The sequence below is a fragment of the Hemibagrus wyckioides genome, linkage group LG24, assembly GCF_019097595.1.
Source record: "Hemibagrus wyckioides isolate EC202008001 linkage group LG24, SWU_Hwy_1.0, whole genome shotgun sequence".
NCBI classification, from domain to species: Eukaryota; Metazoa; Chordata; class Actinopteri; order Siluriformes; family Bagridae; genus Hemibagrus; species Hemibagrus wyckioides.
Window position 1 is genome coordinate 10,381,918 of NC_080733.1, and position 12,709 is coordinate 10,394,626.

At 39.7% G+C, this 12,709-nt stretch overlaps 1 protein-coding gene across 1 annotated transcript in view; it reads right to left on the reverse strand.

Moving 5' to 3' along the window:
- Positions 1-12,709, reverse strand: part of gabbr2 (gamma-aminobutyric acid (GABA) B receptor, 2) — a 177,112-nt gene that overhangs the window by 9,900 nt on the left and 154,503 nt on the right. Inside the window, exons 14-15 of the mRNA XM_058377129.1 lie at positions 4,610-4,720; positions 226-450 (exon numbers count right to left, since the gene is read on the reverse strand). Of these exons, the coding sequence (XP_058233112.1) occupies positions 226-450; positions 4,610-4,720 (336 nt within the window). The remainder of the gene's footprint in view (positions 1-225; positions 451-4,609; positions 4,721-12,709) is intronic.

Genomic DNA, 12,709 nt, shown 5'->3' on the forward strand with positions numbered 1-12,709 from the left:
GTGTTTTCTAACGCAGCTGTCTTATTCAGCTTTAAGCCAAAACATTGGAGATTTTTACAGCACTGTTTACAAGTCCAGATGTTTCTGTTGGTGTAGTGGAATTGCCTCTAGTACTGTTGTCCTAAAAATTGTAGGTTTTAAGGATCCTGTGTTTTTCCTCCACCAAGTAAATGACATGCAGTTAAACTTATCATGGTGGAACAGTAAGTTTTCTGAGCTTCTCACCTTTGGCACAAACACCAAACAGAGTGTGATTGTGCTGCAGAAAATAATGACCAGTGCTACGATGCAGAACTGCACATTGGGCTGATCCCGCGTCAGGAAGGATACAGCTGCACCGATGATGCACATGATTCCCACATTGTACACACTCATCCCGATGTACTTGCTGTCATTCAGAGCAGGGATGCTGACGTTCCTCGTCTCCCAGGCCAGGAAACAACCAAACAACTACAACAACATGGAAGAGAATGAGAGATGAAGTGACCACCTGTGATCTGAAGACTGCAGTCATTTTTGATAGTGTTCTTGGTTTGATTGTATCAGATGTTGCTTTGATGGTTCTGCTAAGGCTAAGTGCCAGAGTTTATCAAATCAAGCGCCGCTGCTTGTGGCTATTAGCAGCAATTTAACAAATACATCACTCTAGATACAAATACAGCACTGCACTGAGATGTGTTTCTTTCTAAAAGATGCTGCAGTCGCTTGCATAGAGAAGCACTTAACACTTAATAGTATAATGATTACTTCCTGATACGTGTTTTGATGTTCATCAAATGGTTTATTTTGACAGGATTGACAAAGAAATAGTTAAATATTCACCTAGGATAACCTGTCACTGATCCACCTCCAGACAAATCCCTGATGAGAACATTATGTTAAACGTGTCTGAGTGATGTGATGGATTACAGCCATGCTCTGAGACACATTAAGACAATTCAGCATACAGCAGTCTATGGTTTCCAGTCTACTGGCTACATAGTCCCACATATATAGTGGCTCATACAAATGCACATAAATTTAAGTGCATATGGTTTTCTGTTGTGTATGCAAGAATTTAATGGCAGGACTAAGACCAATGTTTATCACATACTGGCCTTTTCCCAGTCTCAAACCCATTTTGTCTCAGTCCCAATGTTCTCTTGACCAGTAAGCCTCAAACAAAGTATGCTGGAACCTTGGCATATGAATGCCCACCCTTACAAATTTTCACTTTAATAATTGAAATTTTGCAAGAAATTTCCATTGGCATACAAAGCATTTTCAGCATATGAACAAACCAAATGCTGGCTAAGTTGCTCGTATGTCCGAGAGCCATTCAAAACTTGTTTGCATCAGTGGAAAGCCAAGCAAAGCCAGCTGAAGCCAGTTTACAAATTTTATGATTTTCTTTTCTTTTCACTGTTCCAAAAGAGACATTCCACGATAACAGTGTTGCCTTCAGCATGTGTTCAAAAGCTATGTGATTTTCCACACATTTTATGTTGACAGATTGGTGGCAAGAGGAATCATAAATTAAGGTTGAGTGAGGTTTAATGAGGGGCCTTTCTGTGTGGCGTTTGCATGTTCTCCCCGTGCCTGCGTGGGTTTACTCCGGGTACTCCGGTTTCCTACCACAGTCCAAAAACATGTACATTAAGTTGATTGGTAATTCTAAATTGCCCATAGGAGTGAGTGTGTGATTGTGTGTTTGTCTGTCTATATGTGTGGCCCTGTGATGGACTGGTGACCTGTCCAGGTACCCCTGCCTTTCGCCCAATGTGTGCTGGGATAGGCTCCAGCAGATCCCTGTGACCCTAATTAGGAATAAAGCAGGTATAGAAAATGGCTAGCTGGCTGAGGTTTAATGTCTGTTTATTTAATATTTTTTGATGTTTTGATTGTTTTTATATGCAAAAATATGATTATAGTGTTGGAAACTGGTAATATTGGTAATATTTTGGGGTGGCTGGAACGGATTATCTGCATTACATTACTGCATTGCATTATCCCCATTGCATTACATTATTTCTTATGGGAAAATTCATATAGCAATACAAATTTCTGCCTTAAGAACTCTCCTCCAGAATGAATTAAATTTATATGCCGTGGTTCTACTGTAAACTATTTCTCCAATATCAATAGAATAGTTAATGATTCGAATGATTTATTGTATATATAAAATGACTTTTCATCTATTTCTATTCATTCATTCATCTTCAGTAAGAGCTTTACCTTATTCATGGTTTGGATCTGGAGCTAATCCCAGGAATACTGGGCACAAGGCAGGAATACACCCTGGATGGGATGTCAGTTTATTACACAGCACTACACACATCCATTCACACCTAGGAGCAAATTAGGGTTGCCCCTACATCTTCCAGCATGTTTCCACTTCCAGCAAGTGGAATCAAACCAAAGAGCTAAAAGGATGCAGGGAGAACATGCACCGAACCTCAGCATAGTCTCCAGAGCTCAGGATCGAACCAGAGACCCTACAGCTGTGAGGTGGCAGTGCTACCCACTTCAACACTGTGCTGTCTGTTTTTCCATGATAATTTTTCTGAAAACAAAATTAGTCCTACAGTGTCAGCATCTTCATGTAATACAGTTTGAATTAGTAAACCATCAAGAGTTTTCTAGCAAATGACACATGCCATGCCATCAACTCATACCCTAGCTAATTAGATATCTAAGAACAGAAAATGAAAACTATCATTGCCAAATGGTAAACATTTTAGCTCTCTGATGTTAGTGTTTATTGCTTGACATTTGCAACCTAGCCAATTAACTACTTTTTTTGAGGGTACTAGCTAACTTTTTTCCACAATGCTAATGTAGCTATTCTTCTGTAGTGACTCATTAACACTAACTTAATTACAAAGTGCAAGCTGAAAGATATCTTGTTCCCCGTATCCATACTCTTGACCGTCCTGACTGAGATGGTCATGGCTCCAACTTTTGTATAGTTAATTAGAAAGTTCTGCCCGAGGCTCCAGACAGCAGCATGAATCATAAAGATGAACTGATTCTGACTTACTTCACATAATAACTTTAAAGGCAGATTTAATAACACCTGTCCAACTTTTCTGAGAAATCTGTAATTAAGCCACATGTTTAAACCTAATTACACAAAACTGTTAATGTAGCAGCGCCATCTGATTCAACATCCTGCACAAGATTTGTAGACAAGCTAGTGTGTATATGTGAGTGTGTTGGTATGGAGAAGTGCAATGTTTGCGCATTCTCATCCAATCAGTCATGATAGGATGTGTAGCTCAGTTAATGACCCCACAGAAGTCTATCTCTTTCTCTCTTTCTCTCGCTCTCTCTCTCTCTCTCTCTCTCTCTCTCTCTCTCTCAGGATTACAGTAAATAGTCTAAAAGCAGTAATTTATTTCTATAGGACACACAGAGAGAGCAGCCTTTATTCACTTCTTATCTCAGAATACAGCCACTACTGCACTGAATATAATGACCAGTGCTATGGGCAATTAGTCGACTTGTTGCATTACTTTTTTCCGCTGTCATGCCTTGTAAAGGTTAACCGTAATAGAGGCCTGGAGAAGCACAAATCTTTTTATAGCAATATAACACACCATTTTATATTTATCACTGTTTTTAATTTTCCTCTTTAATTTAGACTTTAAATTTAAATTAAAAAAAGGTAAATCAGGCCTAAGAAACAATCTTTCTAAGTTCTTCACCTGATAATCAAAAGACAAAAACAAATCCAGCATCAGCATCACTATTATAGAAATGGGATCTATAATTCAATTAGAAAAGATTACAACAATTAAAAAAAATTATATTTAAATTTATTATTTTTGGGTTGCTGTATCATGTCAGTTAAAGGGGAAAAACGTTTCTTTAGCAAAATACAAAACACAAGTCATTCTTCTACTATGGAATTATCTAGAATATTATTGTGTGTTGTAGCATTAATTCTTCCTTCACGGGAACTAATGGGCCAAGACCAAGCCCTTGCATAAAGCAATGTTTGGAAACAGTTTACATAGTTTCAACTTTGAAGGGAAGAAGTTGAATGTGTTGCACAATGCCCTAAACTCAACCACAATGATCACTTTTGGGGTAAACCTGATCTCTGACTGCACCCCAGGCCTCTTCTCTTGACATCAGCCTTACTTCACTACTGCTAGGCATAGATCCCCACATGGTCTAAAATCTAGTGGAAAGCCTCCTCAGGAGAATGTAAGTTATTCTAACAACAAACAGGGAACTACTTTTGGAATGGGATGTTTAACAAGCACATAGCTATGTGATGATCTTATGTCTACATACTTTTGGCCATATCGGTTGTTATTGAAGCCTCTCTGGAGAGAACAACAACACCGATTCTCTTCCTCTGATGTCTAACTAGGCTAGAAAAGCCTGAAGAAGAATCTTTCAGCACTCCTTCATGCATAACATTTCAGCCTCTGTTCTATTCTTAGGCTTGTGTATGTGGATGAGTATACACTCCTAGAGCAAGAACTAAAAAGGTTCCTGGAACTACGGTCCAAGAAAAATGAGCTCTGATTTATTCTGTGGAAACATTCTGTGGCTCTGATCCTAAAATTCGAAGGTAATAAGATGGAAGAAAAATAATTATGCATCTTCTCTCACTTACCATAAGGAGGCCTTTGTAGGCATAGACGATCCCAAGCCAAATGGTCATATGTGTGTTCTCACAGTGCTCCAGGAAGGGCCGGATAGCCATGTCTCGCCCCTGAGGGTCCGCCTGCAGAGATACAGAAAAGAGAAGGGTGCAACGGTGAGAAGTGCCACCACAAGTGTAATAATACCACATAAGACACCATGGTTTCACAGCAAAGCAGCAAGCTCACGGTCATGCTGTGTCTCTTTCATAACTTGAGAAGCATTTTATTTAATAATAATATTAAAAAGAGCATTTAAGATCACCACGAAATATTCGGCAATAAAAAAAAACACTCTCTTCCCTTTCCTTTTTATAAAACTCAAGTATGCATGAAGATGGAGTAATTAATACCTATTATGCCTGTGGTATTCATGGCTACACATGGCGCTCTTTCATTAAGCGCTGTGTTCAGACCTCTCACCTCCCACACCTCTGTCACAGGGGACTGGGAGGACATTCAATCTCCACAGGCAGCATGGAACACTATAGAAACAGGTCATGTGATTTCCCCAGGGGGGATAACACTTGCTGGTCTCTCCAAAAGGCCATGATAATAAGCCAATTAGCGCTGCAGGATAGCAGAGAAGTAAATCTGATAAACAATACAACTTGGTCAAACATTGATTGCCTGATGTATTTACGTACAACAGACTGGTCTGCAGTAGAAAATAGGTCAGTGCTGCATTGTGTAGTGAAGGAAGTCTATGAAGTGAGTAACTGGTTTTTCCTACACTCCAAAGGCAGACAGACTCCAACCAACTCCTTGATGTCCCACTTTAAAAACTTTTCAGTATGCCACTGATGCTGCGCCTCCTCAAAAATGCACTCAGTTGCAGACACACAGTGACAACCTTCAGCTCTAGTGATTCTTTCCAGTTTGGTACGGTGTACAGAGCCCAGCCTTTTATCTGCTCCTTGTCGAAACAGGTTAAAATAAGGGCCAATAAAACTGAAAAACTGATAGACTGCACGAAGAATTTTGAAAGTCGGTGCTATTGCTCACTCATGAAACTTGGGATTTCACCAAAAATTGGAAATAGACAGGGTTCTAGGCAGCAGAACAGACATAGTTCAGCAGAAATCCCTGATCTGCAAAGTACTGTGTCTGTTACACACCTGGTTACTGTGTTTTAATAACTGATTAAGGATCTCATATCACTAACAAAAAGGTGTGTGAATGGTTTTTTTGGACAGGATAAGATTTGTTTCTTTATAAATTTGGAAGTCTATCTGACTGATGAAAATTGTTAGACTTTTTGGAGTGTGCAGATAACTGCTATGCAGAGTGACTGTTATACAGTCCAACAGTGCTTTTGGATAAAAGAGGGAATCCTTACAATTACTTTTAACAATGATACAACCAAAAAAACAGACATTTTTAAGTAAAATGTACCACTTTATCAAGCTAAAAACCCTTTTCATAAGACTGTATAGTACTAATAGATACACTATATGGCCAAATTTGTGTGGACATCTGTGCATCACAGCCATATTTGGTTCTTGCCACATGTGGAAGCACACAATTGTTTAGAGTGTCTTTGCACTCTGCTGTAGCATTACAACACTACTTTAGGGGTTTAAACATGTTTCATCATAACAATGCCTATGTGCACATATCAAGCTCCATAAAAACAGAGTCTGCCAAGGTTAATGTGGAAGAACTCGAGTGATCTGCACAGAGCCCTGACCTCAACCTCAATGAACACCTTTGGAGTAAAGTGGAACACCACCCAGGTTAAGGCTCTGGGTTGTTGATTGGAAGGTTGGAGTTCAAGCCCAATTGTACAAAGCTCTTGACCCTCTCTGCTCCAGGGGCACTGTATCATTAACTGCCCCTGAGCTCTAACCCCAACCCCTTCAGCTGGGATATGCTAAGAAAAGATTTATGCTGTGCTGTAATGTATGAGTGGTGATAATAAAGGCTTCTTCTAAAGAGGAGAGTAAATCTGTCTTAATGCCCATAGCTCTGTAACACGCATCAATTGGAGTGATGGTCAGGTGTCCACATACCTTTGGTCATACAGTGTAGCTTCATCTCTACACTCAAAAACATTTAATTTATAATCCTCAAGTGTAGGTTAGAGGTTCCATGTAGAGCCCTATGACTGAGTATTTCAACGAAAGGGTTCTAAGCAAAACGTTTAAAAAGTTATTACCTATATAAGGAACCCATCTTTTTAGAAAAGATGTAATAATCTGACAATCCTGAAAATGTATGAACATGTCCTCTACACCAAATTATACAGATATTTGAAAAGCATTAATAACAAATCTCTGGAACTTTCATCATCAAGTCAGACAAGCCGAGTTGTGTGAGGTTGCCAAGCAACTGCCAATGGGCCGAGTAGCAGTGCTTATTGGACACTGCTGTCATTTCTCAGCGCATTAGTCCTCTAATGTAATTGTTCATCACAGACTGGAAAGGGCAACTGACAGGGTGTCTGCAGAGACACGGAGACGAGGGGACATGGGCAACGAAGTGTAGAGTCCCTCAGTGGAAGCGAAGAACAGAGCGAGTCTCAGTGGTCCCTGTTCGGAGAGGAAAGAAGAGACTTATGGAGACATAGCGAGGAAATGGAGTGCTCACTCATTGTCAGCCAAAGGGATGACAGTAGGGGAGAGAAAGAGAGAGGCTGAAAGAAAGTCATCAACCCTGTTGACAACGGTTTTCCATCACCTACGAAAGTAATAACAGAGGGAACACAGGAACATGAGAATGTTGACCTGTGCTTCTGACCACTATCTGGCAGTATATCAGATACTAGAATAAAATAGCCCAGTGTCAATCAAACTAGTGATTATGTACAAAATTATGTGCAATATCTTCAGCCATGTGAGGTGTAAAGTAAAGACTGTACAGCAGCATCCCAGACAGAGAGATCTATGGGTTCTCAAGCATATTCCTAAACAACCCAGAAATCGTTCTACAATTATGATGTAATGATTTATTGAGTCAGTAAGACAATAAATGCAAACGATTTGTGAACCCAAACCCAGACTGGAATACGACCAGCTGATTTTTGCCCATGATTATGAGCCTCACTGGCACTCGATGTGGTCTCCTGCTGTTGTAGCTCATCTCCCTCAAGATTTTCTTGTGCACGCTTTTCAGCTCACCATGGTAGTAAAGAGTGATTATTTGAATGACTATATCCTTCCTGGCAGCTCAAACCAATCTGGCCATATTTAGGTGATCTCTCTTATCAACAAGATATACACCAAACTCAAGAGTTTCTGAAAACTCAAACCAGCTTATATGGAACCAACATCCACGCCACAAAGACAGTTACAGAGATCACATTTTCTTTATTATGTTTTTTTGATATAAAAATGAATTGAAGCTCTTGATCTGCATCTGCATGATTTTTTTGCACTGTACTGCTGTCCCATGATTGGCTGATTGGATGCATGAATTTGCATGAATTAAACTAACATAAACCAAGAACTCTGTGAAACACAGAGGAATTTAGATTTATTGTTATATATTTAATCATCAACCAATTGTGACATTCACACAGTCCATTCACACTTGTTCCAGCATGTAGCTGAGTATGCACTCTTGCTGTAATCAGGATAGGTGAGGGAGCCGAGAGCCGGTGTGGCCTCTGTGTTCTCAGTGGAGCTCCAAATGAGGTCTAGCTGTTCAAGCCTGAGCAGCTCTCCGATCTGCCTGCCACAGGGAGACAAGTCCCTCTGGATCGTTGTCGTTGTCCTCCTCCTCCTCCTCTTCCTTCTCACTGCTACTTATTTCAGGCTCTAAACTCCACTTCAAAAGCAGGGACTTCAAAGTGGCAGTGCTGCAGTGCTCGCGGCAGCACCCGGGAGCTGCCAGAACTGATTTATTAGGAGCTAAATGCGTCATTAAACTAAGCATCTAACCCTGAACATCACACATGTTTAAATATGCAAATGGGAACGTGTGGTGCGTTATGTCTCGGATTACGCCCTTTGTTACGGAAGCTGAAAAGGGCTTTTTATTGCTGCCATTCTTTAATCTAATGCTTCGTCATAACCCAGGTTTAATCAGAACTCCCATCTGCTCGCTCTCTCTGTGAAGCACAGACACAGATGACTTTTTACCAGGCTGCTGTCACGTGATGACTAGGAGTATCTTTACTGGCATAATTACCTTTCCTGCCCTCTTGCACACAAGCAAAGAGAGATAATTGGACTCCTGCATTTGAGTTTGTGTGTTAAGTATACACACATGCAGACACACATACAAGGACTTTTTTTTTTTCTCGGTCTTTTACGCACACCAGCTTACTTGTCCAAGCAATGCATCTTATTTTCTCCCCCCACTCCCCACAAACAATATGTCTCTGCTAACATGTCCATACGTCTTTGTTGAGGCAAGGACAAGCCATCATTCCTGATACCTCATTAAGACAACTCTGCCTTCCCTAGCCCTTTGGTACACAGGACACACACTCCAAATGGTGTGTGATGGAGTGGGATTAGTCTCCATCATTCTCCATCTGCTACCCCAGTGATTGCAGACGTATATAGGCATACACAAATGTGCGTGCAGACACTTGTACACATACTGTTGTGGAAACTACACAACACAGCACAATTCCTCAGAGAGACACAGTCTTGCTAAAAGCAGAACTTAGCAGTATGAACTGCTCAGTGTGAGAATAATATATATATATAGGACAATAATCAGTAACATAATAATTAGAGGTGTGATGCAGCCTGAAGTGGAGTTAATGCTAGTTGATCATTTTTCTTAACTTTTGTTTCTCTTAGACAACAGCAATATGCAAAGTATTTTTATTTATCTTTTATTTATGAATGAATGACATCAATTTTTTATCCATTTATGGTTACCTTTAATGATGCAGAACATCTGCTAGTCTAGTTAATTCCTATTATCACTTATGTCATTGGGGGATATAAACAGTCAAACACCCACCAGCCTTTTTGCTCTCTTGAAGTTAATAAAACAAAAAACCACAGCTTGTCATGTTACAGAGAACCCGGAAAGCATAAAATCCTTTATCCTGAAGACTTTCCCGTGGCGGAAAACAATGAATGAACAGCTTTATCTCTGTCTGTTACAAAGCACAGACATGGGAGACTCAGTCTTTCCATTAATGTTAACTAAATGTCATTCTTCACCATAAGAACATTCATTTTTTCTCTTATACATAAACAGAGCTGCTGTTACAGAAAATAAATCAACACAGATATCATGTTTCAGACTAAAGTGTAGATCAGCAGCCTAAATTTTACACAGAAAGTGCAATACACTGACTACAGAGCTGTGCTATTAATTTATCCTCCAAATGAATGAGTATTAAGAAATGCATGAATGAATCACAGAGCACAACCATCCAATTTCATCTAATATCTGTGCTAAATATTCCACAGTGTTTTTGCACGGCGTTTCTTCATCAGAAACATCCGATTTTTCCTGCTCCTGCAGGTTACCTAGTCACTGTTGATTCAGAGGATACATGTAGGCTCTCTGTCTCGTCTGCGGAAATTACCTCTGTGTTAACATTAATTGAACAGGATTCTGTTTGGCAAGCAATGAGCGAGCGTGATATCTTTCGACAATGTTAATTTGGTTCAAGATACCAAAGTGTTCCAGGTCATAATGTTATCAGATATCATGATTGCACATAAAGCTGTTATCATAGCCTACGCAAGTCTGTATCACGTTGACGCTACAGACGAGCTGAAATTTATTATAAAACTGTAGTGTGTAAAAGATGAATGTGGTGTTGGAAATATGGATTGAGTATAACTATTAAAAACTGTGTGAAATGAAATGGGTAAAATACTGTATTTCCCACAGAGGGATGCTTTAGCTACAGAAATTTAGCCTCTCCTTCGCTCTATCTCTCCTTCTCTCCGTGTCTCTGTCTAATTGTGTCCTTGGAGGCTAGTTACCATGAGGCCAATGGTACACAAAGTTGTTTAAGGGTTTGTGTTATGCTCAGTTATTGAGAAAGGCTGAACTGTTGATCCACTCACAGATAGGTCGATATGATGAGAAGAAAATCTATTTACTTTAGAACCTACTTAAATGTAACTGGAAAACTCAGATTTTCAGATGTGTTTGTCGAAATAGCATAAACTGCACAAACCACACGCGCTCACAGTCTACAGCATCAGCACAACAGTTCACAGTGTCCGTGTTACACAAGATCTTTTTTATCCTCTTCCTCGCTGTCAGAGCGTATCAAGACGACCAGTGTAAAAGCACCTCTCTCCTCCGAAGCCTTGTTTCCTGTAAATTTGCCAGTCGACAGGTGAGCCCTGATCATCAAGGTCATGTGACTCCCTCTCTCACTAATCTGCAACTTTCTTCCTCGTCCCTACAGCAACCCTCAGGCTGTGATCTAACTGCTGGCTCTGGAGAGGAGTTTAATGATGTCCATAGCAGTATATTCAATCACACAGAATACAGAGAACATGCTGCAGAGAGTATATATAAGCAGGGAAGGTTCAGAACATGTCTTCATTCTAAATATCTGATTATTAATATCTCTCGTAATTTCCACACAAATACTGCACATATACCAAAAAGAGAACTACTTCCTTCCTGTCCTTTATGAAGTATCAGATTGTCTGTGTTGCAAATCTACCCAAAGTAAAACAAATAATCTTTTTAACACATTAGTTGCTATGAACAAACCATGTATTTCACCACAAGAAGCATTATCAAAGTAACACTTGTTATTATTTTTAAAAAAATTCAAGTATCATTAGTCATATTTACCAAGATTCATACCATATATTTAACCTATACTGTATATGAACAATGTGATTGTATATGAAGAGCAATACAAGCTGCATTTACTAATACTCTGTCATTTAAATGTATTTGTTGGATTCAATCTAGATGTCTGTAAAATATACAGTCAGTGAAGGTGTATTTTATTAACATACACAAATTGACAATTAATATGTATTAACTTTATTGTCGGTGATGGGACTTCGGAATCACCACCATCTCATTGCTAGCCTCAGGGTTTTGCTAAGATGTAACTGCAATAGCAGAAACAATTGAAGGGACACCACTGATCCAAAGAGAGCTTAAGAGACTTGCGAAATGATCAAAGGCTCAACTAAACAGCCGCTAACAAGACATCCAGAGAAACTTTCTTTAAACTGTATAAGTTGTAGAATATTTGTTTCTATGCATTTGTTTAAGTTTGAGAAGATGTTTGATCATATCAGTCCAGTACTCTTTCATTTAGAGTGTTGTCCAATTCCTGGTCATGTATATTTGAATAAACTATGTATGCTTATAGAATGGACCAGCTTTTGTTTATATCGTAAATGGTTATAGCCTCAGTGACACATGTTGTGGCTCAGTGTGAGAGTGGAGTCATTCCAGCCCTACACCACTGATACGACAGAATCACGCCTTAGGATGCCTGAGTTCTTCCATATGCTCTCTCTCTCTCTCTCTCTCTCTCTCTCTCTCTCATACCAATGACAGCAAAGCCATTATCATACCATGAGTGTTTTACACAAAGCCAATCTCTGTGTTATAATCTCATATTATCTATCAATCAAGTGTAGTCTGTTAGACGTTAGAAGTCTATTACAAACACTTGCCATTCTTCGCTGCTCACAGGAATATTGCACAAATCTGTCTGTTTTGCTCATGTTTAAGACTTTGGAAAGCTGGTCATGTGCTCATAACTTGTATTTAGGGCACATGAATACAGCCTCAGATAGAGAGAGTGTGTGCTCTCTGCGCTGCTCTCCTCTACTGGGCAGCTTTATGAGAGCAGGCAGCATGCCAACAGTCTGTCTGTTTAGCGGCACAGTGAAACGCTGCTTTACTGCCATGCTGACGCACTGAACGCACTGCAGCTCGCAGTGGTACATGCCAGGGACAGAAGGACACAGTCGGAGAAGCCGCTATGAATTTCAGACCATGAAAGGTGTGATGTGTAATCAGTATCACAGGGATATATATTCCAGCTCTTCATTGGTCTCTTATGGATGTATTGGAATGTTTGCTTGTTCTGCTGTACTTGATTTAATAGAAAACAAACAGTTATTACATATAAACATTATATGCATTTGATGTAAGACACAGAA